The sequence below is a fragment of the Xyrauchen texanus genome, chromosome 43, assembly GCF_025860055.1.
Source record: "Xyrauchen texanus isolate HMW12.3.18 chromosome 43, RBS_HiC_50CHRs, whole genome shotgun sequence".
NCBI classification, from domain to species: Eukaryota; Metazoa; Chordata; class Actinopteri; order Cypriniformes; family Catostomidae; genus Xyrauchen; species Xyrauchen texanus.
The window spans coordinates 11,129,400-11,145,298 of record NC_068318.1 but is presented as its reverse complement, the minus strand read 5'-3'; the positions used below and the strand labels follow the sequence as shown (position 1 = coordinate 11,145,298).

At 37.4% G+C, this 15,899-nt stretch overlaps 1 protein-coding gene across 1 annotated transcript in view; it reads right to left on the bottom strand.

Moving 5' to 3' along the window:
• The window catches only part of LOC127636186 (ATP-dependent RNA helicase DHX29-like), a 28,992-nt gene extending 13,385 nt beyond the window's left edge, over window positions 1-15,607 (bottom strand). The window contains exons 1-16 of the mRNA XM_052116613.1: window positions 15,361-15,607; window positions 14,508-14,575; window positions 14,318-14,431; window positions 14,110-14,239; window positions 13,861-14,003; window positions 13,587-13,727; window positions 13,349-13,475; window positions 13,079-13,234; window positions 11,473-11,644; window positions 11,276-11,396; window positions 10,511-11,119; window positions 9,113-9,256; window positions 3,061-3,237; window positions 2,792-2,932; window positions 238-382; window positions 9-129 (exon numbers count right to left, since the gene is read on the bottom strand). Of these exons, the coding sequence (XP_051972573.1) occupies window positions 9-129; window positions 238-382; window positions 2,792-2,932; window positions 3,061-3,237; window positions 9,113-9,256; window positions 10,511-11,119; window positions 11,276-11,396; window positions 11,473-11,644; window positions 13,079-13,234; window positions 13,349-13,475; window positions 13,587-13,727; window positions 13,861-14,003; window positions 14,110-14,239; window positions 14,318-14,431; window positions 14,508-14,575; window positions 15,361-15,508 (2,657 nt within the window). The 5' untranslated portion in view covers window positions 15,509-15,607. The remainder of the gene's footprint in view (window positions 1-8; window positions 130-237; window positions 383-2,791; window positions 2,933-3,060; window positions 3,238-9,112; window positions 9,257-10,510; window positions 11,120-11,275; window positions 11,397-11,472; window positions 11,645-13,078; window positions 13,235-13,348; window positions 13,476-13,586; window positions 13,728-13,860; window positions 14,004-14,109; window positions 14,240-14,317; window positions 14,432-14,507; window positions 14,576-15,360) is intronic.
• Window positions 15,608-15,899: the final 292 nt, after the last annotated feature.

Below are 15,899 nucleotides of genomic sequence, written 5' to 3'. Positions count from 1 at the left end.
GGATTTACCTGTCCTTTGTGTTGAATCTCTTATCAGTGGTCAGCAGATCATACAGTTGTTGAATATGAGCCAGTCCTGGGAGAAACACTAGAACTGCACCATCCACATCACAAAACTGTGGCGACTTATCTGACATAAAGAAATGGAAGAGCATTGCCTTTTCACAAAACAATAATACAGCATGAACCTATTGACGTGCACACTGACTGATGGGTGCAGATGCGTTTCTTGGCTTACCCAGGTAGGACAGCAGGTCTAAGATCAGATCCATATTAATCTTATTGGGGTTCATGTACTGAAGGGCATGTTGTGTGCGGCTGCTGAAGTGATCCAGCTCAGGTCCCAGATTCCAGCCTGACCCGGAGTCCTTTACAATAACCTCCTGAACAAAGTGCGACAACAAACCTTTTCAAAACATGATGTGATGGCAATAGAGCGCAAAGGCAACCACAGAAACTGTTGAATGCTGAAAATAAGTTCCTGTGCACACTTTTTAACCTAAGAATGCATAGAATGGAAGTTGTTTTTAATAATATATTTCTTTCATTAGTATGAACTATTCATAAGTATGTTATCATACAACAGAAACATATTACATATTAATAATCAATGGATTTAATCATTTCTGATGCCAATATTTATTTTCATAAATATGTTTGAAAACATTGTGTTGAACATTTAGTGATTTTGTCTGCTTTGTTGATTGTTTCGACAGTACTGAACTTAGTTTATTGAAATATGTCTAATAATTTATCTATCAGGGAATAAATTAGAGGTAGACCTGCAAGTAAATATGGTCGTCAATCCCAAACACTGACTGTGCAAAAGTAGCCTCTGTGCTCCTCTTTGGCCGCTGCTGGAGGAATCTAAAGCAAAAATGAATCGGTTCTACGGTATAACAGCGGCCTCTAGAGGTGAAAATAAAAACAATCACTAACCTCGTTTTCATCCGCTGTTTTGTTATTGACAAAATGAAAATGCGTAAAAATAATGTTTGCGAAATTTGCCTTCTGCCTGTTTCCATTCAAATGGCCTTTTATCTATATAAATGGTGTGCGTGATGAAGTCATGCTTAAAAAACAAACATTTTTTTGGTTTTGGTTTATCACAAAATAAATCTGCCCTTAAGCCGTTTCCATACAGAAATGTGTGTATATAACTAATTGTGCACCTTTCACCTCCCAGATGCCCATACATTCCTGATATTCAATAGGCTATTTTGAACAATCATCTAATCTAAAGCATTGCCATTACAACTGCATTATGTCCCGCATATTTGTCCAGCAACTTGTAATGACCAACTGAACTTGATTTACATTTACATTTATGCATTTGGCAGATGCTTATATCCAAAGCGACTTACAGAGCACATATTACAGGGACAATCCCCCTGGAGCAAACTGGAGTTAAGTGCCTTGCTCAAGGACACAATGGTGGTGGCTGTGGGGTTCGAACCAGTGTCCTTCTGATTACCATCTCAAATTAATTTTAGCATCATAATGCAATTAAAATTTTTTGAAGAAGCTCAGCAAATGCGATCCGAGGTAAATAGGGTTAGATTTTATATATTTAAAAAAGTTTTAAAATATTCAAAATCTAGTTTTCAGAAAGTGAATAGTTCTGATAAAGTGTAGTACATTCTGGGCCTGGGTAGCTCAGTGGTAAAGACGCGGTCTACCACCCCTGGAGTTCGCAAGTTCGAACCCCAGGGCTTGCTGAGTGACTCCAGCCAGGTCTCCTAAGCAACCAAATTGGCCCAGTTGCTAGGGAGGGTAGAGTCACATGGGGTAACCTCCTCTTAATCGCTATAATGTGGTTCGCTCTCGGTGGGAAGCGTGGCGAGTTGTGCGTGAAGCCTCCACACGTGCTATATCTCCACGCATTCTGATGGTCTCAGATGAGCTGAGATTTGTCCTCTGCCACCCGCATTGAGACGAGTAACTATCACGAGGACTTAGAAAGTGGGCATTCCAAATTGGGAGAAAAAGAAAAAAAAGAATATAAATAAAGTGTCGAACATTCTGAGAATGTAATTCAGCCAACTTTTTTCGTCTATAAAACAGGGTAAGGATAATTTAAGTTTGTGTAAAGACAAAGTCAAGCACATAGGTCTAACAATATATTTTTTTCGTTTGGTAATTTATTTATTTTTATTTAATGCTTTATTCGTTTGGTAATTTATTTAATTAAATTCAGGGAATTTTACCGAAAATTTTCAATAGCTAAACAATAATTTTATAGAATTGTGTTAGTGCTCCAAAAAGCACATTGAATCTTTTCTCCTAGTATTGTGCATTTATTTTTAATTGAAAACATCTGTGTGCACAGAAACTATTAATAAATCTTATTCCTCATTAAACCTCATCTGGTGAATACATGGGCTATAAAAATCCCAAGAGATCCTTGAGTGTTTTTGGCTTCTTTATAGTTCAAAGTCCACCAGTTATCCATGTTTCTTCATTTATGGGGGCTTATTTTAGGGATTTTGGTAAAACAACCAACTGCATCTGGGATTTTATTTATTTTGGACTCTTGTAGTGTCTATGTCTGTGTTCGTCAGAGTAAGGAAAGACTAAGATTGTTTTTTAAACATTCTCGGTTTTAAAAATTTTCTTCCTGTTATTCAAATTCAAATTCCAATTAAACTTCTTGTGAGATATAGCTAATTTCATTTCAACCCTAATTTCAATTTATCAGTTAAAAATGGAACCAATTCTGAACTTTTGGATTTTGCCCAACCATGATACGTAATCAAATGAAATAGCTGAAAAAGTTGATTTCTGTCCCAAACCTGGTGCTGAACAGTCTTTCCTCCTTTCTGTGTGATGTTGATATTGATTTCCTCTTCCTCCTCCATGAACCTCTGACTGTACTCTGAGTCCTGCTCCAGAACATACCCGGTCTCCTCCACAATATCTTCCAGATGAAACACCTACAACCACAGCACACAAATCATTATTCAACATTCTGTAGTTTTTGCAAATTGCTTATTAGGAGCAAATGCTGTGGAAATTCAGAAAGCCTGTTTGTAAATATATATTTAGATGTATATAATCTTGCCTCCACAGGGAAAGTTCTGCCTGGTATGGTGACCACTGGGCAGCGGTTGAAGTAGTTGGCAAATTTTTCACAGTCAACTGTAGCACTCATTAAGATCAGACGCAAGTCTGAGCGTTTGTGAACCACATCCTTTAGTATGGTGAGGAGGAAATCTGACTGTACGCTGCGTTCGTGAACCTACAGGGAACGATAACATGAATCATTCTGTGTCTAAAGTTATACATTTTCCTCTTTTCAATGAAAGTAAGTCCTGACTTTTCATTGTTAATGCTCTGTTTATTTTCATCCAAGCCATGTTCTATAAAAATCAAAACCAATTCTTCAAACAGTGTGGGTTGGGAAATAGTGAAAATTCACAAAATGTTTTCAATGATTTTTCTGGTGTGTAAAATTTAGCAAAATCTTAAATATCAAAATTATTTTAATGTGCTTTTACAACTTTTTATTAAGTTTCCTAAAGATATGTTATTATACTAGTAGTTTCGCAATCATTCATTGTGTTGCACAAGTATGAGAGTTAAGATTAAAGGTGCACTCAGAAATTTTTCCTCATTAAAAAAGTTTTACTCTAAAAGAAATTAACAGTAATTCTGAAATATATGTAAAAATCCTGACCACTCACATGAGATGAAGAGTCCAGTCATATCAGTAACTCATAAAAGCTGTATTATTCTACATGAATATGGTCCCCTCATGAGGGCAGCCATGTTAGAATCACATGACCAGCCGAATACTACTTGCTTAATCTCAGTAACCGCCCCGTTATTGGACACTTTCACTCATGGATTAAATTAAACATGGCTGACTGTGGATAGTGACTTCCTAAAATTGTTGAGTTTAAATGATGCTGCATCCAAGCTGCTAGGTGTCAGTGTAAGTCCAAGACGACAAACACAAAAGCTACTGAGTGCACCTTTAAGATGTTTTAATGCGTCTCCGATTTAAACTTCAATACCAAAAGTGGTATTAGAATTTAAGTTTGATTAATTTTGATGGTACATTTTAACTGAATTATCCAACACTGATTCAACGATTTATTTGCGTAAAAACAATCTATTCAAAATTGTTTAAAGTAATTTTCGCATCTTTTTTTTTTCTTTCTTTCCTTTTTAAAGCCATGCCAGCTTCTATCGCTATATTCTTTTTCATTTTTTTTTGTGCTTTTAAGTCCTAAAGGGTGTAGTGACTCTCAATCCTGGTGGCGGAGGATGAATACCAGTTGCTTCTGTGTCTGAGAACGTCAACCCACGCATCTTATCACATGGCTTGTTGAGCGCGTTGCAACGACACATAGTGCGTGTGAAGGCTTCACGCATCCACCGCATTATCCACGCTCAACTCACCACGCGCCCCACCGAGAACAAACCACATTATAGTCATCACGAGGAGGTTACCCCATGTGGCTCTACCCTCCCTTGCAACCGGGCCAGGAGACCTGGCTGGAGTCACTCAGCTTGCCCTAGGATGGTAGCCAACATCTTTCACCACTTAGCTACCCAGGCCCCCCTCTATGGCTATATTCATGGTGAGAGCCAGTTTAGTTAAACTAGAGTAAAACTAAAAAAGGTGATTAAGATAAATATTTTCTAAAAACCTTAAAACTAAATTTGGATTATTTGGTTAAAAACCTTTTCAAAAGTGTTAACAGAATAATACAGGTTCCCCAAGTGTGTAGAAGCGTTACAGTCCAGTAAGACATGTTTAATGGATAGTGGGTTATGACAGAATGGGCACTTCGGTGAACTTTCTCCCAAAGATTATTAAAAGGGAATATGTGTCTTGTCCCAACAACAGGATTTATTTCCCGTAATTTGTTGTTAAAACACTGATCCCATTCTGACTGACATTTGTTTTTAGTGTATACGTTTATTGTTGGTTTTGGGTCTGTGAACGGAGTAGAGCATTTTACTGGTTCTGAGGATAATGTTTCTTTGGCAGCTCCATCTGCTTGTTCATTACCAGAGATTCCTGAGTGGCCAGGTACCCAGCAGAAAATAATACTAAAATTCCTTGATTCCAGAGATGACAATTTGATTAAAATCTTCATGATTGTTGGGTGATCGGTTTTAATAGACTCTAATGCTTCCAGACATGATTTGGAATCAGTTATCATTAAAAAGGATTTCTGTAGAACAGTCTCAATGAACTTCAGTGCTAGTTATAAAGCATTTGCCTCTGCAGTAAAAACTGAACTTTGGTCGGGGATGCGGATGCCTTGACACAGTTGACTTGTTGCAAAGGCTGCTGCCACTTCATTTCCAGATTAGGATCCATCTGTATATATTGGGATATGTTGTGGGAATACTGCTCTTATATCCAGGAATTGTTGGTAAAATTAATTCAGATGAGATTTAGATTTTTGGTTTCTCGTTAAATCCAGATGGAGTCTTGGCTTTTTGAGATCCCATGGGGGGATTTTGCAAAAATGTGTCTTCTCCAGAATGTTTAAATCAACTTTCAGATCCTCCAGATGGGTTTTTATACATAGGCCAAATGGACGAATGGGATTTGGTTTTCTTTCATATCATATTGAATGTTGAGTTGAGAAAACGGCTGGATAGTCTGGATTTTCTTTATTTGTTTTCAGTTTGGTTGCATATTGTAGGGCCAGATTTAGGCATCTGATTTCCAAGGAAGGTTCATTGGCTTCCACATATAAACTTTGAATTGGTGATGTTATGTATGCTCCTAAGGCCAGTCGAATACCTTGGTGGCGAACAGTATCTAGAAGTCGTATATGTAATCTCCTGGCTGATCCATAAATGATGCTTCCATAGTCCAGCTTTGAGCGAATCAACGTTCTACGAGTTGTTCATACGAGATTCATACGAGTTGAACTGTCTGCTCCCCATTTGGTTTTGGATAAAACCTTCATAGCTTTAAAACATTTCTTTTTCAATCATTTATTTTTTGGGATTTTTTTTATAGCTCACTGTGGCTCTTCCATGGAGAAGGGTTGGTTTTTGGGCACGGCATTGCAAGTTAATCTTCTCTTTTTCTTGTTGAGCATGAAATATTCGAAAGGCAGGAAGACAGTTCTCAATAGATTAATTGCTTATGAAGGTTTTTGCTAGAATGTTTCCAATTTCTTTTTTGACTTCAGGAGTATGCCATGCTGTTTGAGGTGTTGCATTTGAGGGCCATTGTTTTTACCTTCATTATAAGCATCAAGTTCCATATTTGGTTAGATGAAGTACTTGTTGTCAAGTTGGAAACAAATCTTCTCCAGCTTTCCTTTTTAACTTCATTTATGATTCTTCTTGCTCGTGCTCTACTCATCTTGAGTTTGATAAGATTTTCAGTTGACGGGTGTCTAAAGAAAAGTCTTTCAGCTTTCTTCCTCTCTTTTATGGTTTCCTTACATGTATTATCAAACCATGGATGTCGCCTACATTTCATATTTAAAGATGTTCTTGGGACTGTATCATTAGCTATAGCTAAAAGCGTTTTAGTAAAATTCTGCATAGCATCAGGTCTGTCTTCTGGAAACCGTGCACACCTCTCATAACAGAGGGATTGAAACTGAAACCAATTAGCTTTTTTAATTTGCCATTAATTTTGCCATTTCTTCCTCTCTTCCTTTGATGGTTACAATGATTGGGAACAAAGAGATCATGCCAAACTCTCCATGATAGGTCCAAGTACAATCCAGGCTGACAAACTTAAGTCGATCGCGGAGTATGTTCCATGTCCTGGGTGTAAGTAGGTATTTTATCCAATATTTGGAAGGCAAGAAGTATGGTTATCTATAAAATCTTCAATCTTCTTACCTTTTGTATTGCAATGATTGCTGCCCCACAGAAAGTTGTGACTATTAAAATCACCCATGAGAATAAAGGGGGGAGGGAGCTGAGCAACAAGGTGATCTAGGTTTGTGTGTATCAAGTTTGAGTTTGGAGGGATGTAGATAGAAACGGCTGTGATGGTTTTCAGCAGTCAGTCTTACTGCTATCACCTGTAGGTTGCTTTTAATATTTATATGACTATGGATCACATCATTACTAATTAAAATGGCTGTACCACCGGAAGCCCGCTTGTCATTGGGGCCGAAGGTATTAAAAAAAAAATTTTTTTTAAAAGAGTACAATCTGATGATAATTGTGATTCCTGAAGACATATGGCTATAGGATTGGTGATATCAATGAAAAGTTGTAGCTCCGTAAAATTAGCCCTGAACCATGACAGTTCCATTGGATGATAACATTCTCCATTACCTGTTAGGAAGAATAGGGACAGTTGGACTGATTCTGCTTTTAGGGGACTTCTACCATGATGTTCACTCTCTTTCATTTCCACATCTCTAGTTTACCTGGTCTTTGAATTTTCGTCCTGGGGTGCTTTTGATTGTGAAGAGCTTGACTTTCTATTGTTTTTATTAGCTTTTTGGTTCTCTGTTATCGAGCTCCGATTGGAATGAATGTCATTTAGAAGAGTTTCACTCAGAGTTCCTGTATTCTTTGTCTTTGGGGGAGAATTACAATAATTTATAGTTTGGAGTTTATCTTTGTGCATCCAGGTAATATCTGTCAGGAAATCTATTGATCTCACAGCTTATTTAGCAGCAGAGGCGAAGGTTTTATTCAGAGCAAACATAGGGACAACAGCCACCATTTCCTTTGCTTCAAGATAACTGATTCTCTTAGTACATCTGATCTTCTGTATTGATGCAGCTGTGTGGTCACCAGAGCAGTTACAACATTTAGGTGGTTTTTCTCAACCCTCTTTGTCATGGCCCTCTTCCCCACAGTTGCAACAGGTATGTTTGTTGTTGCAGCCATTGGATCCGTGTCCATACCTTTGAGAGTTGAAACACCGGGTTGGGTACAAATAGGTCCACCGGAAACACTTTTTTTCTAGAAATAGCAGTTTATTAAAAGTGAGAATGTACGTACCATTTTTGATTGTTCGCACTTCTCTCTTGATTATTATTCTTTTAACATTCGTTACTCCTTGAGTCTTGAGCTCATGCGTTATTTATTTTTCATCCACGTCGTCCAGCTCTCTAGTGCGGATTACTCCTTTACTGTAATTCAGAGTTGGATGAGGAAAGGTCCAGCTATCATGCTGGCATGTAGTAGGTTTTCAGCATTGGCCTTTTTACTACATTCCATAAGAATTTGACCAGATCGAAGGTTTTTCACTTCTTTTACTGTACCTGCAATTCCTGCAATACCCTTTCGTATAGCAAAAGGAGAAAGATTGATAATTAGATTTTGAGGTGAGTTTTGTAGCCATGTTTTAGGTTTTCAGTTTCATCATCTCTGCTCCCCACCCACCTTGGAGCCCAAAAGAGAGAGATGCACAGTGCCGCGGATCTCCAGAAGATTATGCATCAGGGATACAGGGATGATATACACAAGCAAACTGAACATCAAGTTGCTCAATTTTCTTGATTGAGCCTTAGTCAACGCCAACTGGGAGTCTGAGAAATATTTGATGTTCAGTTATCCTACATAGAGCAGTCCCAGGGCAAGTCTTGACCAGCCGATTGATTGGATCGAGCCATTCCAACCTCCTGCCTAGGTTAAGTAGGAGCCAAAGTACCATGCTGAAATAACGGAGTCTGCAGCAAACTGCATTTCTCAGGGAACAGGATCTCTTCCTCCACCGACACGGGTCGCAACTCACCGCAAACGAGTCGTCTCTTTTCCTATTTCTTATAATAGTAAAGGAGGTAAAAATGGGATCTATTAAACTCTGGGTTCTTACAGAATGGTGGAAAAACCTTTATAGCTGTGACCCTAGCAAGGGGGGCGTGAGGGTTGTTCTCTCTTGACAAAGGACCCTACATAGCACTTCGGAGGGAATGTGACTTTTTCAGAAATTAAAATGTTTTAGTAAAAAATACAGATAGGTAAATATTGCTCTTTATTAATATGTATTGGTAATTACCATTATATAAAATATTATAATATCATTGTCAGATAATTTTGCCAAAAAAAAAAAAAGCCTTGATTATTTTTATACATTTATACATAATTATATTTATTTTAAAACTTCTATTTACTAGGTTTATTTAGATTTAGTGATTTATTTTTATCTAAATCATCACCTCATCCACGATTATGTGTGTGAGTGTTGTAAGGAGTCTGTCCTGTTGTAGTTTCCGCAGCAGAACTCCAGTGGTGCAGTACAGCAGTCGTGTTGAATCCCCAGACCGGTTCTCCATTCGGATTTGATATCCACACAGTGAATTCTGTAATGTAAAAATCCCATAACATTGTTATCATGATATCTCTGCAGTCAAATACATATGTATTTGGACCATTTCTATTTTAGTAAGCATTTATGCTAGTAAAATGATGATTAGACCAGACTCAGCATCCACTGGCTGAGCGCTGCGCCAGCTAGATACAAACAATGGTCGAATTGTTCATAGCACAACCTTGGGTTACTACTACAATGGCTTAAATATCCTAATCCAATTCGGATTATCCAAATTTCACTAGCTTTTTTTTCACTAGCCAAAATTACTAGCTTAGTCTGCATTTAGGCGATTACCTTGTCAAATGCCTATATGCTGGTAGTATGGAAGATGGGCTCTAGAAAATAAAACCTGTTTTTAGACACAAAAGGTATGTTTTTTAAGAATATCCTGTCCCCTCTTTTCCATATAAAAAAAGTGAAAGGGGACTGGTCCCGCCAAGCACAAGCTGTATGGACCACTTTTTAACTGACTGATTGTGGATTCTGCCGATTACAATAATTAAGCTGGTAGAAAAAGCTGATAACTGATTAATTGGTTTTTAAAATGGATTTATTGAATATAAAAAAATTAATATCCTCACTGGCTACAAATAGAGTCTACAATTAGTAAAATCCCAGTTGCAGTTTATAGTGTAACTAAAATCCCAATAATAACCATAAAAAAATAAAGATCTTGTCCATAACTCTGGACTTTTAACTATAAACAACCGCAAAATACACAGGGATTCATCATCAGTGATTTGGTAATAAAAAGAGAGATTTTCCCTTTTCTCTCTGGACAAGGTCAGTCCAAATCAACATGAACATTAACATTAACATACGATTAACGTATGTCTACTTAATAACAAAACCTCATCGGAGAGCTCATTTTTCTAACATTATAAGAAGGAATAATACCATTTAAAAAAAGATCTGCAACAACCAGCTCGGTACCGATATATCAGTGAAACCGATATATCGGTCGACCTCTACCACGTTTAAATATTTCATAGTGCTTTATTTTGACATTTTACAGCCCCAGTCCCCTTTCATTTTCATTAGCCTATATGGATAAGAGTGTCCAGGAAATTATTAAATAATTCTAAAAATTAAAAAAAGTCACAAATTTTGGGAACAATATAAGCAATTGATGACAGAATTAAAAATTTTAACTGATCTATTCGTTTAAAGATTAACCCCATTAATTAGCAGGATATACCCCGTTTACATGGACTCTTTAAAAAGCTATCCTCTGAGATCTGACCTTGCCTCCCGGTCTGTCATCACTACCCAGCTCCTGTGACACCCTGCTCGCCAGACTCATGGCCGAAATCCTTCGGGGTTGCGTCACCACCACATTGCAGGGCTGAGCGGCCTCCCCTCCCGCTAAGAGCTCTTCCAGGATAAACTGAGGAATCTGGGTGCTCTTTCCACTTCCTGTCTCCCCAGCAACCACAACCACACGGTGGCGCCGTAGAGCCTCCAGCACACGCTCTCGATGCTGGAACACAGGTAGCTGCTTTCTCTCGACCAGCAGCCTGCAAGCCATAGCCGAGTTCCGCAGTTTGAGGAACAGCTTCCGGGACGCTTCCTCCATCGCGAGACCTCCTTCACACTGGGGCTTGAAGTCCTCCTGCATGTCCAGGTTCTCCCAGGAGTCTTCAGGCTCATCTCCAACATCCTGGAGATCTTTCTGCAGCTCAGCTTGTGGTTGGTGGGCCTGCTGCTGTTTGAGCCGAGCGAGCAGACGTGCGATGAACTGATCGCGTGGTTTGTTAATGGCAGATCGGGTTTCCTCCTCCTCTTTATGTTGGCTGTCTCGCCACTCAAGCCAAACATCACGGTAGGTGGGTGGGAGCAGCTGATGCACAGACTAAATTGAGATAAAAGGATCCATTTCATTGTATAATAATATTCAGAAAATTGTTTGATGATACTACGGTCTTTTAACAAGTGAGAATTCGAATACCAGATCAAAAGCAAACTGGACTTTTTGTCTAATGTCTGAATGTAAAGCATTGAAACTCACCTGTCCTTTGATTAGGTTATACAGGGCTAGTGTGGCTCCTAAATGCTGGGACTGCATCCCATCTTCAGTCAGGATAGTGGGACACACCTGCAGCACGTCAGTAGGCCTCTGAATACGAACTCTGGCATGACACACAGAACCAGAACTTAATAAATATGCAATCAGAATAACAGATAATAACAAAGATAGTAACTTACCTGCATTTCCAATATCTCCCGACTGCAACTTTTTCAAATGATGGCGGAGGGCTCTTTGGAAGATTCTTCCTGCACCAGTCAATGAGAAACTGTTTGGGTGACTTGCCAGTCCAGCTCCGTGACGTGTAGTCAAAGTTACGGATGTCTTTGGGCTCTTTCTTCTTTTTATCCGCTAGGGCATCAACAAAGACACATCAGATTGACATCACGTTTACAAATCAATGTGAGAGATACAAAAATCAAATAAACTAAAAAAATAATTACAAATATAAAACAAAATACAATAATAAAATACATTAATATTATATATTATTATTATATTATATTATTTATAAATAAATAGCGGGAAAGAAAATACAATAAAAAGTTATAGTAAAATAATAAAATACAAATAAAAGTGAACTAAAAGTAAAATATTAAAAAGAAAATAAAACAAAAAACAACAATAATTTAAAGTACAATAAAATAAAATAAAAAATTATATAATTTAATATAAAATTAAATTATATAAAATAGAAGTAAAAAACAATTACATTAATAAATAAAATAAAAATACAATAATAAAAGTAATGTATTTATCCTACTTTTCTCTGCTGGTGGTGTAGTTAAAATAATACAATAAACACAAATAAACTGAAAAATTATATAAAAAATTATAACATATACTATTAAAATAAACAACAAGACAATCAAATTTCAAATACTGAAAATACATTGTAAAAATAACATTTTTAATAAAAAATTAATTAATAAAATAATAAATTAAAATAAAAGTAAACAAAGTAAAAACTAAAACAAAAGAAACAAATGTATAAAATAAAATTTAAATAAAATAAGTACAAAGGTGAAGTAAAATAAAATATAATACAAAAATAATTACATTAATATAAAATAAAAGTGAAATAGATTTAAATAAAACAAATAACAATACTAAATAAAATACAAGTAAAATAATATAAAAGTACAATAAAACAACAACAACAACATTTTACATTTATATAGCGCTTTTCTAGGCACTCAAAGCGCTTTACATAGTATAGGGGGAATCTCCTCAACCACCCCCAGTGTGCAGCATCCACCTGGATGATGCGACGGCAGCCATAGTGCACCAGAACGCCCACCACACACCAGCTATTAGTGGAGAGGAGATGGTAGAGTGATGTAGCCAATTCAGGGATGGAGATTATTAGGAGGCCATGATAGATAGGGGCCAATGGGGGGAATTTGGCTAGGACACCGGGGTTAAAGCCCTACTCTTGAGGAGAAGAGCCCAAGGGATTTTTAATGACCACAGAGCGTCAGGACCTAGGTTTAACGTCCCATCCGAAAGACGGTGCTTTTTTTACAGTATAGTGTCCCCGTCACTATACTGGGGCATTAGGACCCACACAGACCGTAAGGTGAGCACCCCCTGCTGGCCTCCCTAATACCACTTCCAGCAGCAACCTTGGTTTTCCCCAGGAGGTCTCCCATCCAGGTACTGGCCAGGCTCAACCCTGCTTAGCTTTAGTGGGCAACCAGGCAATAGCTGCAGGGTAATATGGCTACCAACAAATAAAATACAATACAATAATAAAAGTTAAATAAAACAAAGTATTTCTCCTACTTTTCTCTGCTGGTGGTGTGTCTGCCTGCTCAAAGAGGGTGAAGTTGAGTTCCTCCTTTCCATCAGTAAGTGTCACTGGCTTTTTTTCTTCTTTAGGAGCATCATTAACTTTAATAGCTGAATTAAACACCGGATGACACTCCAAAGACTTCATTTCTGTAATGTAAACAAACATTATTGAGAAATAATTTTATGGTAACATTTCCTCACATTCCATACTTTACTGTAGAAAACAATACATGTCACAATTGATACATAGAGCATTTAGACCTTGCTGTATGACTCTGATACGGTCTTGTGCTGTTCTCTGTCCTGATTTATCTTTCTTGGCTTTAAATTGTGCTGCCTTCTCCTTTGTGTCATAAAGCTGAGCAGTCAGCACCAGATACCTGTCATTCTGCAGAAAGAGTACTTGAACTTATCAGACACAGCAAACGTACAGCAGAAGCAAATAATGCAGAAACATGGCACAGGGAAACCAGAATAGGTAAACCTAGTCCAAACTCACAGGATCAAACTTCTCCTCCAGCTCTGGGTTAGCTACACTCATGCCATTCTCTTCATCTTCTTCACTGCTCTGATCATCAGATTGTTCAGCGTAACGCAGTATCCACTCCTTCATACTGGCACTGTCATCTTTTACAGGAGTCTTTCATCAGGACGGCAAAAATAAGAGATATTTAAGATATAGGATGACTTGTTCACAAAAACACAGAGCAAATCATTATGCTCTCATAATATTGGAGAAAAACCAAGTGAGAAAACAGCCAAAGTGTGGCAACCTTTTCTTTTGGTTTCACGTCCTCTATGGGTGCCTCATTCTTGGCCTCTGACTGTATTCTCTCTTCTGTATGAGGCTTGAACTTGGGTCGAGTCTTCTGCTTCTCCTCTTGCATCTTTTGGCTAAATCCCTCTGGTAGCTCATCTTTATTCATAAAAAACAAAGTTAAGTCAGGAATTAGTTTTGGGGAGAAATGGGGTTGGGCTTATGACCACAGACTTCATCAGTGAAGACTGACTGATCATTTTACCATCTCTGAGATTCAGACAGAGCCAGTCGAGTGCCGAGTGCAGATCCCCTCCATACAGCACACTGCTCTTCATAGCTTCCTCGATGTGTTCGGTGTTAAACTGGAACGTCTGCAGGGCAGTATACAAATCCTACCAAACACATTTTAGATTCATATCATTTTTTCAAGGAAATAAAAATAAAAAGGGAAACTGAAAATAACTTATTACCAGCAACTTTTTAGTGGTGAGTCTCCCAGATATTGGCCCTTTGTCACCATGCTCTTGTCTGTAATCATTGATCAACTTGATCACCTTCTTTTCCAGTTCTGGCTGAATGAAAACCTTCAATACATGCAAACACAAAATTAGTAACACATAGCAAGCCATAGATGATCAGTAATGTTACACACAAACATACCTTTAAAATTGATTTGTCAGTCACCGTGTCAGCCTGTGCGTTAGTGTTGAGACTATAAGTTTTAGGACCTATGAGAAAAAAGAAACAAAAGTTAAAGAGAAACAGATCAATATTTAAGTCATTTTTTTTTTTTTACACTATATTCTCCTCCCTGCCCAGTAGGTGGATAAATGCACGAAGAAGGTGAATCGCCAAAAACAAAAGAAAAACTCTTAGGAGAGAAGTGTGCTTGGGAGGGCCAGTGAAAGAAGAGATTTATGGTAAAAAAAAAAAAAAAAAGGACTTAATTATCGATCGATTTCTCACCCCTATCATTTTGCTTCAGAAGATGTGTATTTTAACACTGGAGTCATATTGATTACTTTTATGCTGCCTTTATATGCTTTTGGGGGCTTCAAAGTTTTGGCCACCATTCACTTGTATTCACAAAGTAAGAGCTGAAAAAATTCTTCAACAAATCTTCTACAGAAGAAAGAAAGTCATACATATTTGGGATGGCATGATTGAGAGTAAATGAAGAGAGAATTTTCATTTTGGGTTAACTATCCTTTAAGTACTTAATATGCTGACAGATTGTTGACATTGTAACTCTCATAGAGCATTGCATGCTACGATCAGTAAATCTACATTCAAATAGATAGAAATGTCAACTTTAAATCAAGTATTTTCATATTTGAATACACATATTCATCAAATATGTTAAATGTGTGTAAGCAGCATGATAAAATGTTTGTTAATGTCTTATAAATTTATGTTATTATGTTGCCAGTTGAGCAAACATTAAAACATATGAAGGACATTTCCATGCTTTTTGTAAGATTTAAAAAAAAAAAATGTGTTGTGTTTGTCTGACCTCTTGGCTTGCTTTCTTTCGAGGTTGATTTCTCATGATTTGGTCTTTGCTGTTGTTTTTTGTTTGAAGATTCAGATGCTCCATTGGATGCATTCACAGGCTGCACACACGTGGGCGCTGCTGCCGACTTCTTTTTCTTTCCACCCATAGTCACAAAAATTAGTTTAGTTCAAGTGCATTTCCATTAACAAAGGTTGTATGACTGTAAATTATGCAGAAGTCGTGCTGGCGCTCCGGTTCTGACAGTCAGCTAAGCCAAAACTGCTGTGAAGGCTGAAACTGTAGAATCTTCTTTCAAAATAAAAGTCAAGATGGCGCGACATTATTCATGTTTTTTTATACATAATAGCAGTTTTGGATTTATGAGTAAAATTAGGTCTGTGGTAAACATTACTTTAAGACGTGTGGAGGTTTTGTTCTTCAACATAAATTACACAAAGTCATACACCAAATGTGAATTTTTTTTTTGCTAGTAAAGAACTGCTACCGTTTTCCATTTTGTCAGGCTTGTTCACTTACATGCTTGTGGTATTTGTAGT